Source organism: Peromyscus maniculatus, chromosome 7 (assembly GCF_049852395.1).
Source record: "Peromyscus maniculatus bairdii isolate BWxNUB_F1_BW_parent chromosome 7, HU_Pman_BW_mat_3.1, whole genome shotgun sequence".
Classification (NCBI taxonomy): domain Eukaryota; kingdom Metazoa; phylum Chordata; class Mammalia; order Rodentia; family Cricetidae; genus Peromyscus; species Peromyscus maniculatus.
The window spans coordinates 77611516-77626630 of NC_134858.1; the positions used below are offsets into that span (position 1 = coordinate 77611516).

Below are 15115 nucleotides of genomic sequence, written 5' to 3' on the forward strand. Positions count from 1 at the left end.
TTACTAGTCCTGGGAAGGTGATTTCCTATCACATGATGGCCTACGTGCCTCTACCAAAAAACAAGCTTTAATTTAGTATAGGGATGCTGTGATCTGTGGCTGGTGACTGCTCAAGACATCCATTTAAGGAGCCACATCAGTCACACCCTGGACTACATGGAGTGACACAACTGGTTATTTGGTGGGGACGATGGTGTGTGCCACTTACTTCTCCAAGCCACAGAGCCTTCTTCTGGTGTCCACTGTCCCCAAGTGCAGTGGCAGAGTACTAAATTCAGCTCTGTCTTAAAAATGCCGACTTTTATTTTCAGCCCATTGCTGGATAAAGTCCGACTTCTGTTTTGTAGTAGAATCTTGGCTTGAAGCATATCCTGACCTTGAAAGCTGGCCGCTTAGGAATATCATAGGAGTGGAGGAGGGGAGGAGACCCACCTTGGGACAGAGACTGTGACACACTGGCCTCCCCAGCTCATGAATGGGCACACATGCAAATTCCTCTACATCTATGCTAGCTCTTCAGCTCTGCCAGTCTGCTGAGAACATTTCAGTCCATCTCTATGAAACATGAGATGAAACAGCATAGTTAATTGGTTCCGTGCAACTATAATCATAATTTCCAGAATCATGTATTAATTTTGCTGACACCCTTAGAAAAGCCACAAATATAAGAAAAAAAACTAAGCCATTCTGAAGTTGCTTTTGTTAGGTTGGGTTTTTTTTTTTTTTTTTTTTTTTAATCACAGTAACAGGAAAAGTAACCAATACAGAGACTCTCCCTATTACCCCACCCCAGAGCAAATGGATCTGTTTTTCAGTGTGTGTTCCTCTTCTACTGAAAGCAAGGAGGGCCTCCGTCTCAGTGAGATGAGCACTAAAGATACTACTTTCTAATTCAATAATAGTTAATCAAATATTTTCTAAAACCCTTTAAAGCATGTCTATATATAAACACAGTCATACATTTTATTTTTTTCATTTTATTGAACTATTTTAACAACAACTCACATTATAAAAGAATGGCAGATATTTTGAGCACCATTTACAAAAACACTATGCTAACCCAAACGAAGATATTCCTTTGCTTACTAATCAAGAATATAACAGAAAACAAAAATAGGAAATAACGTTATTTCTTATTTTGTAGTCTTTATTAGGACACCTCTAAAAGAAAAAGATTTTACCCTGGCAGTCAGTTGTGTCATGAGAGAAAAATATGTGGCCTTAGAAATTGCCAGAAAGAACAGACCAAAGATCGGGCCCCTGGTTACTAGATTTTAGAGTGTGTTTGAGTGACATCAAAACTGTCCAGGCATAATGCCGACCTAACCCCTGCTTATAGCCATTCACCACATACTTGGTTGTTCATGAGGTGTGTCCTGAGCGACCGCTCTGCATTTTGCTCTCCGTGGCCGCTAACTGCTTAATGCTACTTGGGAGGCAGAGTGATGATGAGTGATGATGCCACCTTGGTCCCTAATGAGAACCATCAGAACCTTCTTTGCTATCTCGTGGTTTGGGGCAAGTGGGTTCTCTTTTGAAAAAAAAAAATTCCTTGCATTAAAAATATAGCACCTCACACACAGTGGACAGTACAACCCAACCGGGTGTGACACTCAAAAGGGGACCCTGGCTTGGGAAATGGCTTCTCCGCACGCCTTGGAAACTTCCTACTTTGAAAATCAGTTAAATAAAAACTTGACATCTTAAAGTGTCTCCGCTTTCAATATCTCTAAAGTTGGTTTATTGCACAAAACAAAGTGTTTCACCAATTTTTAGAAAGACACTTTGATACTGGGTTTTTTGTTTAAACCACAGTTGGTAGTTTTATTTATAAGGCTCACTACTTCTTCTGATTTGTGATTTGTATGTGGTTTGACCTGTAGTTCTTTAAGTTTCTAAGTACCAAGAGAAAACACATATCCACGCTGAGGGCAGGAGCAGAAGGGAAAGGCTCCATCGCACAGCACTGCAAACGAAACCTCTGTGTCTCCTGTTTCTAATTGTGTTGCTGTGAATCTTTGTATTTTCCGTTCAAGTTGATTCTTCTTACAGTAGGACTCTAAGAGCAAGCCCATTGAGAAGTCACGTTACAGTTCTAGTCTGACATTTTAAAGAGTGTCTAGTTTTAAAGAAGGCCCAAGTAAACAAACGGTTTCCCGCAAACGAACCTTAGCATCACATAGAGTATATATTTGATGCTGAAGGGTCATCTAGTTTCATTATCTGTACCTAAACATTCTAACCGTGAGAAAGTAAGCTAATTTTGATAAAGGGCGTCTGTGAAAATGCTGGCATACCCCTGCTAGGTTCAAGTCCAAGTATAGCCTGTGAGTGGTCTCAGAATGAGAACTGACTTTCTCTGGGATTCAGGATGTGCCTGAACTTGCTTCAGCTTTCCCTCAGCCATAAGCGCAGTTGGCTGCATTTCCATGGATCCAGAGGCAAATCTGGGCGTACTTGAGTGGAGTGATGCGCACAGCCACGTTATAGTCCTTCTGAACCCCGTGCACATCCACCCACTGGTGGCCTGAGTAGACCGCGATGATCTTCCGCTTCCAGGTTTTTTTGCCTGGCTCTTTCAGCCTCAGATAGATCCCAGAGCCGGTGGAGCCTGCCTCAGCATCGCAGTACTGGTACAGGAGGTTGTTGGATTCCTCAGAAACGCTGCAAAACCTATACACCAACTGATCATCCCTGTCCTTGTCAAACCCAGAGAAGTGGATCCAGCCGCCCGGCAGCTTGGTGATGGCGGGGCTGACTCCCAGCTCCATGTGCTGCTGCTTGTGTGCTCGTTTCAGCTCCAGGAGTGCATAGTCGTAGTCCAAGGCCGGGTCCCCGCTCTCTCCCCTCGCCCAGCCTTTGGGAATGTGGGTGCTCTTGACGCGGGTCCACTGGAAGGATGGCCTCCCTTGAGTGACCCTCGGACCCCGCCTGGACCCTTTTCCCCGTCTCTGGGTGGCGCTCTCCTGAGGATGCTCCTGGCCGCTGTGACTTTGGCCACCGCCCTCTGCTTCTCTCCGGCTCCTCTTGGAACCTCTGCGTTTCTTGCCGCCTCCTTTGTTTCTCATCTTCAGCACCCCCACCCTCAGCTTTTTACTGCCTTTGATATAGTCCTTCCCATCATGGACACAATGGGCAGCTGTGAGCACGTGGTTGGGGGAGATGAGGGCGCCGCTGCAGCCAGTAGACAGCTTGACCGCTGTATTAAAAGGGAAATTGGTCAAGAACCTTTTGTCCAAGATGCTGAACCTGCTGTCGGTACCATACACCTGCCGCCGCAGCCTCCTCGGGCGTGCTCCTTTTAGGCTGCTGTTTCGAGTGGGCTCTGGGATCAGATCTTGAACTTTCACCCTGGTTAAGGTTCGGGTGCCATTCTCAAAGACCGTCTCATAGGAAAGGGAGTCTTCGAGCTGGGAAAGGCTGGGAGCCGGGAGCTCTTCCTGACATTCGATGCCGCACACTGCGGTCATCACCATCCCAGCATCTGCCTGGAATGTGGGGCTGGCAAGATGGACAGTCCTCTCACTTACAACCCGGGGTATTCTGCTCAAGTGCCACGTAAAATCCGGCTCTGTTTCAGACCCATCAGAGAGGGTCCATCCAGAGATGAAGATTATCAACCAAAATAACGTATTTTCCATCTTGTACTTCTATTTTGCCCTTTAAAAACAGAAAAAAAGAATGAGTGGTTTTATGACCTCTTTGCTTTTAAATGACACATACCTCTTCGTTTATGGAATAGGTCCTCAGTGTACCTCCACCGTGAATAGATCCTATTTTCACCCACCTTAGACCTTCTGGAGAGTAGATCAACACTCCACCAAACTGACCCAAAACAAACATCCAAAAATCAACAAGTTGTTTCTCACCCAGCTCTCTCCCTGTCAGCTGTATGGGTCCCTCTTCCCCTCCCCACCTACTTGCCCAGACAATGCAGGATGGGACAGGGAGGGCTCCTGTTGGGCGATCTCAGACCCACAGCCCCTCCCAGATGCTCCTTTCTCCATTGATTATAAATAGAGACAGAAGCAGCATCTTGCAGTTCCTCCTGGGACTTAGCTCTTTAAAAGCAGGATCAAAAATTCTTCATGTCTAAAATGTAAATGACTATCAGAATTTGAAAACATTCACTGGAGTGCAGAACTTCCCTGATCCAGGGTTTGCAGAGGGAGCTGATATGGAGGAGGATATCAGACAGATGCTGCTTCGAAGCACGAAGCAACATGGAGTTCGAAACAGATGCGTTCATCTGCTGGTCACCTGCTCTGAGTTTATATATGCATAGGTATGCACACAAGCACACATACAACAACACACACACCACATACATACACATAAACACAACACACAAACACACAGACACATTACACATACACATACAGACACACAACACACACAAACACACACACAAGGAAGGGGGGATGGAATGGGGGAATGGGGCTGGAGTTGAACCTAGGGCTTCATGCCCGCTGGGCAAGCATCTACAGCATTTGCTGCTTCTACTTTTTTTATTTTGAGACAGTCTCGGTTGCACAAGTTGACCTTGCTTGAACTTTCTCTGTCACCTAGACTGGTCGTGATCATTGATCTTTCTGCCTCAGCCTCCTGAGTAAGTGGGGCTTTAGACCTTTGTCACCAGGCCTGGCCCCTCCTTTGATTTTTTTTTTTTTTGTTGTTGTTGTTCTTTAGAATATCTTTTATTTATTCATCGACAATTTCACACAAATATACTATATGTCTTAACCTTACCTACCCCTGAAGAGCCCTCCCCCGCACTGCCCCAACACCTCCCCATCACACCTTCATGTTGTCGTTTTTTAGTTTTAGAACTCTAAGTCCAAGCAGTGTGACCCGCTGGGATGGCGGATGATCTTGTTGCCTGGTCTTTGGTAGCTCTTGTATAGGTAACCACAGCTGCAGTGGGTTCCCTTCGCTTTTTACAGGCTCCTTTGCCATGAACGGAAAATACACAGTGAAGACCACTTTATGCTGAAATATGTCCTACACACATGGAACTGCCATTTGTATAAAAGTGTTTTCATAGTGGAATTGTATATGAAAATTAGTTTAAGAATTTGTGGCGCGTGGACCATGGTTCTTGATTTACCACTTGGAGAATGTGATCACGATATACCATGGTCTCTTTCCATCATGGCTCTCATCATCTAAGCTTTCCTGGTATTAAATATATTTAAAGTTGCCAACATGTGATACTATGATGCCCCTCTAACATTTGCAGTTTCCTCTTCTCTAGGGGCACAGGCATGTAAGCATGTAAATATATGCACTTAGCAGGGCTGCAGTTCACAGGCTACTGCTTGAGGCATTTCTTGGAGCAGTTTTCGAAACTCTCTCTCTTATTTGTCTGTTGTTGTTTTTACTCTTTTGGGGAGCCCATCAGTGCCCAAATAAATCACACACAGAGACTTTTTCTTATTTATAAATGCCCGGCCTTCGCTTGGCTTTTTTCTTGCCACCTCTTCTTAACTTAGTCCGTCTGTCTTTCCTTTCTGGACTTTTACCTTTTCTTACTTCTATAACCCTACTTTCACTCTTATTCCATGGCTTGCTGTGTAGCTGGGTGGCTGGCCCCTGATGTCCTCCTCCTTCTCTGGCTACTAGATCTCCTCCCAGATGTCTCCTTCTATATATTCTCTCTGCCTGCCAACTCTGCCTATGAGATGGTTCAACAGTTAAAGTAAGTGTTGCTCTTACAGAGGACCCAGGTTGAGTTCCCAGCACCCACATGGTGGATCCCAACAATCTATAGTTCCAGTTCCAGGGAATCTGATGCCCTCTTCTGACTTCCTCAGTTACCAGACATGCGTGTGGTACACATACAGGCAAAACACTCATACCCATAAAATAAAACAAATCTGAAAAGAATTACAAGCTCCCTTGGAAGGGCTGTGGGGTTTCTCAGATAACCATGTTTTAACCAGGCTTCCAGATGCTTTTGAGATTCAGGAAAATTTGAGTGACATTAAAGCAGCCAGGAACCTACCCTCAAAGGCTGTCTTTCCAGGGATGACGGCTTAACTGCACTCCAGATAGCTTCTACATCATCTTTGTGTAAAAAATAAACTTAATCCCTTCTCCACTCGTTTACTGTGTTAGCAACCACTAATATCAAATGGCTTAGATTTAATAAAGAAGAAACACATCTTATTTATGCTTATATCATGCAAGTAGTTGTATGTCTGAAGCATCCAATTCAGTAGGCTTGTATGGATGCCTCCTGCATCCAACACCGTGGATCATGTGATGGCATCACTTTTCCGGCCCTGTTGTGAGCGTCTCTGGAGTGAACCCACTGGAATAAAAGCCATGCCCATGTCTATCTTTGGCCATGGACAAGGGCAGAGCCTTGCAATATGAGCTCCAAATCACAGTAATAAGAGGGCCTTTGCTTTAGTTAGCCCATCTAATTTGGTCTGTGATTTAAAATTGGACAGATGTCTAAGAACACTTCCTTTTGGAAAATCTGAGTTTTCCTTATGGTAAAATGTCAAGGGAAATGATAGCTCTGATTGATGAAGCAACCCACAGTCCAGTGGATAGGACTACATCCACCCATCATCCACAAAACCCAACTCAGTAACCTAGGAGACATGGTCCCGAATGGAAAGGCAGCTCTTTCCATGCCTGTGCCCACGCCTTCCTTTGCCCTGTCTCCTATTATAATAGTGATATAATGCTGTCAGTTTCCAGGGGGCTTGCCTGGGTTGGGGCTGCAAATCCCAGGTTTGGATAAGAAAAGTGAGATTGCAATCATTGCCCACTACTGTGAGTCAGCATTCACACAGTTGATCGTGGGCTGGATTCTAGAGACAGGTACAGCAGACAGGAATGATGTAAGACTCTAACACCTGTAGCTGTACCTGGTCCTCTAATACATATGACCACATATCACTACAAGAGATGACTTACTATTACCACCATGTGTTATCTGTTGTTCTTAGAAGTGGGAGTTGATGGTAATGTTTAGAATATTTGTGTATCCATGCCAACATAATGGGCATACATTTGGGTCAGGAATTGTCCATCTTTTCTTTGCTCCTATTAGGCATATGAACTTAGATAGTTTATTAGCTGTCCAGGTTTCATTTTCCTCCTGTGCACAGGATACTCACTCTTAATAGTTCCAGACCAGACTGAGCCACAGAGATACCATATCTTCTACAAAATAGTAAGTTCTAGTTTATACTGCAACTTTAGAAGTAAATGGGGTGATATGTGCAAAGTATTACCATTCCGCTCAGAGCATGGTAAGCAGGTGATACATGTGTTATTTAAAAATTATTATTCTACTCAAAAATTAACTATTGGCCAAAGTTAAAAAATGCATAGTTTCTTTCTTTTGAGACAGAATCTCATGTAGCCCAGGCTGGCCTCAAAACTGAGAGAAGGTGACCTTGAACTTCTGATCCTCCCTCCACCTTCTGAGCAGTGGGATCATAGATTTATGTCACCATACTGGGTTTATTAGGTGCCAAGGATCAAACCCAGGGCTTCACGTGTCTTAGGCTAGTGTTCTACCAACTGGTCCCCAGCTCCCAAAATACATTGTTCCAAAGGAGTCCGTTTTACAAATTCTTTTATTTCTTAACAGTTTCCAGTTCACTTGCAAATTATCTGCTTAATGTAGAGTGAGTAAGTTGGCCTCATTCGCGAACATAGCATGGGACATCCTTGTACATCAGGCCATGAGCATTTTTTATGTAAGGGCCTATTCCGCCAGATCAGTGACACTGTGGGTCACCTTACTGAGGATGTCAGCACACACAACAGACTGCATAACCACTTTAAAATACGTGCTTGTTCTTCCTTTCAAAGCCACTAAGGACCTCTGTCCCTCTCAGTACCACTGTCTGCTTTGACACACCCTCATTTCCTCCTTCTCCTGTGTAGGAAGGCTTGACATACCAGGAGCCACTGTGGCCTGGCCTAGGCACTCTGAAGAACCACAGACAGAAGTGGCACTTAGGCCAAAGGTCACGGGGCAAACAGAGGAGTGTCACTAGTGATAATCAATTATAAAGAAACATCAGGAAAATGGGCTGCGTTTTGGAAAATACCTCTGCAAACTTGCATGGCCATTTTGAGTTTGGCAAGATGCGGGAAAGAATCACAGTAGAGGTATGAAGTTTCATTCTAGGTCACTATAGTCACTGACAGATGTCACTGACTGGCTAGAGCCCCAAGTGATGCAATATTTACAAGAAGTATATAATTTCACAGTGGTGGGAAAAGGACAGTGTCAGTGCCATAACAAAGATAGACAACAGAGACCGTGGACTTTAAGACCAAATTAGCTTGTGCTTGCTATTTACGAGCAGGGTGATTTTCTTAAGGGTGCCTGACCTGTGCATTTTCCATACAGTTTTTGAGAGAAACCGGTGTGTGTGTATGCACGTGTGCACCTGCAGTGAGCACTCAGCAAATGGCAGCAGTTATCATTGTTACCCAACATGAGAAGTCAAAAATTGAAGGAGCTGGGTCTGGTAGCTCACACCTGTACTCTCAGCCCTTGGGAGGCAGAGACAAGAGGACTGATTGCCAGTTCTAGGCTAGCTTGGATTCCATAGTGAGTGACTGTCCTGGCAGAGTAGTGGAGATAATAGGAAGCTGCCATGGTATATGCACGAAGTCTCAGCTACTAGGGAGGCTAACACAGGAGATTCAGTCTTAACAGTTCCAGACCAGCCCGGGCCACAGAGACACCACATCTTCTACAAAATCAAAAGGAAAACTTCAGTAGGTATTTAAGGCATTTCCTATACCTCTCACTACAGCGTGCTCCCTGTGGGATGCAAGCACTGGTCTCGAGAGTGACCCTCATCCTCGTCCTGAGGACCTGTGGCTGTACTCCCCACATGGTAATGGGGATGGTGCCAATGTGATTAAGCTAAAGGTTTTCGGATGAGGGGATCAGCCATGATGTCAGATCAGATGAATCCACTGCAACCCCGAGGCCTTATAAAGGGGAGGCAGGACAGAGCTGTGGAGTTGCAAGCGGAGATGGAGGTGAGGTAAGGTCTGGCCCCTCAGGATGAGGATGTGGGGGGTCTCTAGCAGATGCCAAGAGTAAGCAAGCAGTGGAGCTTAACAGGAACACAGTCCTCCTAACAGACCTCTGAGCTCCAAGTATATAAGATCAATAATTCTGTGTGATTTTTAACTCTGTAAGGTTTGGGTAGTTTACTAGAACAGAAATGGGAAGTGAGAGGCGTTGGGAGATAGCTCTCACTAAAGTCCCTGCCATGCAAGCGTCAGGGGCTGTTTGGTCCCTAGCACCTGCTCTAAAAAGGTTAGTATGGGCACATGCCTGTGTGATCTGAGTGCTGGGGAAGTGGAGACGAGGGGTTGCTGGAACTCATTGGCTCCCAGCCTTGTCTTGATCCTGGTGAGAGATCCCACTCAGACAACTAGGTAGACAGCTTCCGGGCTGGGCGTAGTGACACCCGCCTTTAATCTCAGCACTCGATAGGCGGGTGCAGGTGGATCTCTGAGAGTCCCAGGCCAGCCAGAGCTTGAGTGAGACCCAATTTCAAAAAAAGTAAAGAAAAAGAGAAAAATCCAACAGAAAAATCATCGGAGTGATGGCTCAGTGGTTAAGAGTGCTCACTGCTCTTGCAAAAGACCAGGTTTCAGTCTGCAGCTCACACTGCCTGTAACTCCAGCTCCAAGGGATCTGACATCCTCTTCTGGCCTCTGCAGGCACATGAACACATCATATGCCACACATGCGCGTGCACACGCGCGCGCGCGCACACACGAGCGCGCATACACAATAAATAAACATAAATTTAGACAGTGTCTGAGGAACAGCACCCAAGACTGGCCTCTGATCTCCACATGCATACATAGGCACTTGCACTAGTACACATGTACACAAGCACACATAAATACACTCCCACCACACTAAAGAAATAAGAACTTAATCCATGGATGGAGATGAGAATACAGTTTCGAAAATTGTCTTCCCTGGGTGTTTGAAGAGTAGTGGGAAGCAGTATGAAGTTGAGGGATCCATTTCATGGGCCCTAAACATCAATTATAAAAATGATGAAAAAAACAGACATTATATTTTAGAGAAAATGAAAACAGAATATCATAATTTTTATAGTCATAACCACTATTGCTAGAGACAAGACTCTGAGCCCTACAGATACTTTTTCTTTTCAGCAAATTCAGTGTCAACCATGCTGGGCATCATTTTAAAGGCTTTTTTTTCACCGTACATAATCTCTCTGGAAGTTCTTCTTGACTATTGAGTGAACTCTGAGTTCCTAAGATCTAGTCTTCCTCACAAGTAAATCAAGATCAAGAGTGTGTAAGTGGTTGACTGATCAATGATCCTTCGAAGACTCCATCGCTAGTCCTTGGGAGCAGGACCTTGCTGGCTATCTACGTTCCCACCACTAGATGGCAAAGCTAGTCCACCAAGAGCAAACCCCGGGGTGGCGTTTACTCTTCCATCATTCAGCTGTGCATCCCCGACTTGGCCTTTAAGCATGGGAAACGGGGGAGGCATTACCGGTTCACAATATACTAAGTAGTTGTCACATACGGAATCTATCACACTTAGCAAACCCATCTCCGGGTTCCAGAGTTCATCCTGATGAACTGAGTTCTGATCACGCTCACCACAGCCAGACGAATTTCTGGCAGGTGTTTTTCCAAAAACAGCTATTGCGCCAGCACGCTCCCACCATGGCCTACAGCACTGCTGAACCGTCCACCAAATGTGCTGTGATTCATTTCAACACGAAAGAAAGCCATGAACCTGCCAAATATTTCCATATGTTTATCAAATACTTTATAGCCCATTACTAAGGATAAGCTCTCCACCAATTCTGCGCTGAGAATAAACGGTTGGAGAGTTCATTGACAATGTGCCAATTGCTATTCAAAATACCACATACCATAGCACTATTTTCAAGTTCAGCTTCAGGAATGGAGACAGAGCAATGTCTGCTACAAAAGTTTGGCAGTCCTTGAGGGAAAGGAGGATGGTAAAGTTACACTGTTGATTATTTTACAGTAACCCACAACTTCTGTTTCTCATCACAATAAAACCCAAAACCTCCCTTCTTTTTCTTTTTCTTTCTTTTCTGCTTTTTTTTTTCCAGGATATGTACATCTCAATTTATAAAATGGATTGCTGTGTGTAAATCAAATTTGGGGTGACTGGTACTAAGGTAACCCCAAGGGAACATCTCTCTCTGCTAGCTCTTGCATTTGCTGGTGTATAAAATCTCTCTATTTTTTAATTTGGACTTTCAGTAAAGAATAGTTAATAAATATGTTATATTTGATAGTCACAGTGTATTTTGCTAATCACATATCAGTTTTACCTGTAGGAAATTTCTAATTTTTAAAATTTTTTAAATCATAAAATAATGATTTATGAACTGCTAACTTGATGTTGGTCTTTCCTAATGTCCCCACCTCAGAGTTCTCGTTGGTAACATCTAAGGTGAAGTAGCTTTAGCTTCTGAATCCCCACATCTGGTCCCACTGTTAAAAAGCAATGCATCTGTTGACTATTGGAGTATTGGGCACAGAAAGAGAAGCGATCTATTCAGTCGAGAAAGTTAACCCACACTAGCAACTTTACAAGGACTGAGCCAAGCGGGTTCTGAGCAGTCTCACATTATAAAACAGCTGCAAGAAAAGTGGCGAGGGAATCTACATGCGCCGTCTCACAAGGAAGAATCATCTCTAAAATGAAATTCCACACATGGTTTGATTGGCACCCTCTAGCCCAGCTCTCTTACTTGGCTGGGGTTTTAACATTCTCTTTTCTAAATCATAAACCAGATCTTAAACACAATTCTCCAGTCAGCAAGTTATGACTTTTATAATCCTCTGTAGACACAAATGGACTTGGGCATAAGGGGGGGGGGGATATTTCAGAAGCCAGAAAAGTTAATAAGGCAGAGAGAAAGGGACCTGATGTACCAGACAACATCTTTCTGTGTGTGTGTTTGGTTCGCTTGAGTGAGTGAGTGAGTGAGTGAGTGAGTGAGTGAGTGAGTGAGTGGAGGTGGAGGCATGCCCAGACAACCTTGAGTGTGGCCATATGCCAGGCTAGCCCACTATAAGGTTTCATGGCATCTCCTGTCTTCTCCTCCCATCTCCTGTAAGGCACTGGAATTACAGATGTATACCACCTACTCTGGCTTTATGTGGGTTCTGGGCATCCGAGCTCAGGTCCCCACGCTAGTGTGCCAAGCCCTTTACATGGTGAACCATCTCCCCAGCCCCAAGCCACGACTTTCCAAATTGAAGACAGTGTGAGAGAGTCCAATCAACCAGACTGAGGAGTTGCTGCAGCTTTCCCAGAACTCTGTTATTATAGAAAATCTCAAGATCACACACACACACACACACACACACACACACACACACACACACACACAAAAGAGAGAGAGAGAGTCAAAAGAAAAACTTAGTTTCCATGTGCCCATCACTCAGCTTTGGTAATTCTCAATACTTGGCCACTTTTTAAATCCACTCACCCCTGACAGGAGGGCCTGGTTCTTTAAAGCAAGCCCCCGATTTCCACTTCATTTCACCTCCTTGTTCCAAGGGTCTTCCACTGTCCCTTTTGCTACCCAGGCAGAGGGGAGGGGAGAGAGGGGAAAAGAGTGAGGCAGACAGAGGCAGAGAGACACTAGCTTTGACATAACTTTGCAAAGAGACAAATTTCTTTCCAGGAAAGGTTTTTACACCTTTTCCAGTGACATCTGTTAATAATCACAAAAATAAAGAGGGCCCCCTCTGGTACTGCTTAAGCAGAAAGCATTCCATTTGTATTCCAATTCCAATGCAAACATCGCTCCTCTGATATTAACCTTGCAGTGGCCAGCACTCACTCAGAAAGGAAGGGTGGCTGATCCCTAGAAGACAGCCTAAGCCTGATCCCTTCTGCAGCGAGTGCCCCTATGCTCCTCCTGTGGGTCCCGCCTTGTTCGGGAGCAGGACAGGCTCTAGAGTGTCCTCCTGTCTCAGGAGTTCATCCTTACCTGTGAGTGAAGCTTACTGTATTCTCCGGTCCCAAAGCGCAGCCCAGCAAGGATCCGGGCGGGGGATGCAGGCACTGGTTAGGGAATGTGCCCTGCCAGGATCCTAGTGGGCAGCTGAGCGCAGGGGCTGCTCAGCTCCGCGGAGCTCGCAGGGCCCGGGACCAGCCAGCCAGAGTGGTGCTGCTGTGCTGGGTGGGTGCCTGGAGATGGGAGGGGAAGGGGGGGCGATGACGCCGCTTGGAGGGATGGGTGGGCGGATCCTGCATACTCACCCCTGCATCCCGGCTGCACACTGATGGTTAAACACTAGAAAAACCTCTAAGTGGGTTCACAAAAGATGTAGGCACCCGGGGCATATTTTAACTCATGTTTTTAAAAAAAAACAAAGCAACAAAAACCAGAGGAGGAGGAGGAGCCGTCAGCGTGATCGTGCAGGCCTGTGATACTAGCACGTGGGGAGTAGAGACAGAGAGATCAGCAGTTCAAGGCCAGCCTTCTTAGTTTCACAGAGAGTTTAAGGCCAGCCTGGCTACACAAGACATAATCCAAAACACACACACACACCACACACACACACACACACACACACACACACACACACACGCACACAAATTATCATCATCTGAAGATGATACTAACGTGGAAGAGAGGTGTGAACTACCTTTGTCTTCCTATTGGTATCCAGCAATCCACGAAAACAAATTCTTGTCTATCCCTAGCCAGTTCCTACCCGGACTTTGCTTTCCTCAACCAACTCAGTCAGTACCGGCGCCAAGGGAGCAAAGGTTGCCTCCAACTCAAGAGTCTCTCTGCCTAACCCCAAGGGCAGAGGTGTAGAGCCTAGGCTGGGATGCTGGGACGCCCAGGGAGCATCCTGCGCAGCCTCCCGGAGTTCCCTTCTGTGGCTTCTACTTAGGCCTGGTTTTTACCACCACCATCAACCTCCGGTCTCAGCAGAATTTTCAGCATATTCTTTCTGTCTGCTCTTCTTTTATTCTCTCCTCAGGATGGGCACTCCTTAGGGGTGGAGATTGTATGAGGAAAAGAGCTTCGTTTTTTTTTCAGCTTTTACTGGGAAGCAGGCCTGGGGCGAGAGTTCAGTGTATGGGGCGTTTATGTACAATGCCCAAGACTCAAGGTTTCATCCTCAGGGTGTGTGCACACACTGCTCCCCCATACACACAGCAAAGAAAAAGAAAGAAAAGGAAAAGGAAACAAACAAACAACAACAAACTACTTCAGTCTGTTCTGACCCTCACAGCAGTCAGAAAACCTAATAAGTTCACAGGTCTAGCCTATTGTGTAACAGTTGGTTCTTCATACTACATTTACTTGTTTATGTATTGTATAAGGGGTAAGTTGTTTCTGCCATAGCACATGAGTGGAGGTCAAAAGACAACTTGTGTGTGTGTGTGGGGGGGTCATTTGTCTCATTCCACTATGTGGGTCTGGGAGTTTGAATTCAGGTCTTCAGGCTTGGTGACAAATGCTTTTTTATCTGTTGGGTGATACCATGGCAGCCCATAACACTTGGCTCTTTTATTACATTTATTCACTTATTTATTGTCATGTATGTGTGTGTTGTGTGTGTGTGTGTGTGTGTGTGTGTGTGTGTGTGTGTGTTACATTACTGCTAAGGGGTATTGATGGAGGTCAGAGGACAGTTTGTAGAAGTCATGTAGGTCCTAGAGATGGGTCTCAGGTTATCAGGCCTGGTGGCATGTGCTTTTACCTTCTGAGCTACGTCTCAGCCCCATAAAACTTGGATCTTTAATGGATTGCTAAATGCCTCAGTTTTATAAGTACTTTTTAAACAGATGATAACGTACTGCTGTATTCTTTTTTTCTTACTTAGCATTGTCTCATACGTTTTGACCCAAATAGTTTAAATGCATTGTTATTTTTATCTGGACTCATAGCCTTAGTTCTGAAGCTCTCAGCAATTAGATCATAAAATGGTATGACTTTTTAAATCATCACTATTTCTTGTGGCACTCAGCATGGGGGCTGATTGTTTGTTGAACTGAACATGTTTCCTGGCTAAATGTGGAGTCAGCAAGTAATAGAGGAAGCCCGGAAGA

At 45.1% G+C, this 15115-nt stretch overlaps 1 protein-coding gene across 5 annotated transcripts; it reads right to left on the reverse strand.

Moving 5' to 3' along the window:
• Positions 1–957: 957 nt before the first annotated feature.
• Positions 958–13996, reverse strand: Prss35 (serine protease 35). 5 transcript variants are annotated; one of them, XM_042281351.2, is made up of 2 exons: positions 13696–13996; positions 958–3660 (listed from the first exon to the last, which is right to left on the reverse strand). In XM_042281351.2, the coding sequence occupies exon 2, from the start codon at positions 3639–3641 to the stop codon at positions 2400–2402; it is 1242 nt and encodes a 413-aa protein (XP_042137285.1). In that variant the 5' UTR covers positions 3642–3660; positions 13696–13996; the 3' UTR covers positions 958–2399. The 5 variants fall into 5 exon arrangements, with proteins under 5 accessions (XP_042137285.1, XP_042137286.1, XP_042137284.1 ...); XM_042281352.2 differs by having other exon boundaries at positions 13674–13756; XM_042281350.2 differs by lacking the exon at positions 13696–13996 and adding an exon at positions 13307–13562.
• Between the last annotated feature and the right edge of the window lie 1119 nt (positions 13997–15115).

Coding starts and splice junctions, on each gene's coding strand:
- Prss35 (XM_042281351.2), bottom strand. CDS start 3,641: ATGGAAAATACGTTATTTTGGTTGATAATCTTCATCTCTGGATGGACC.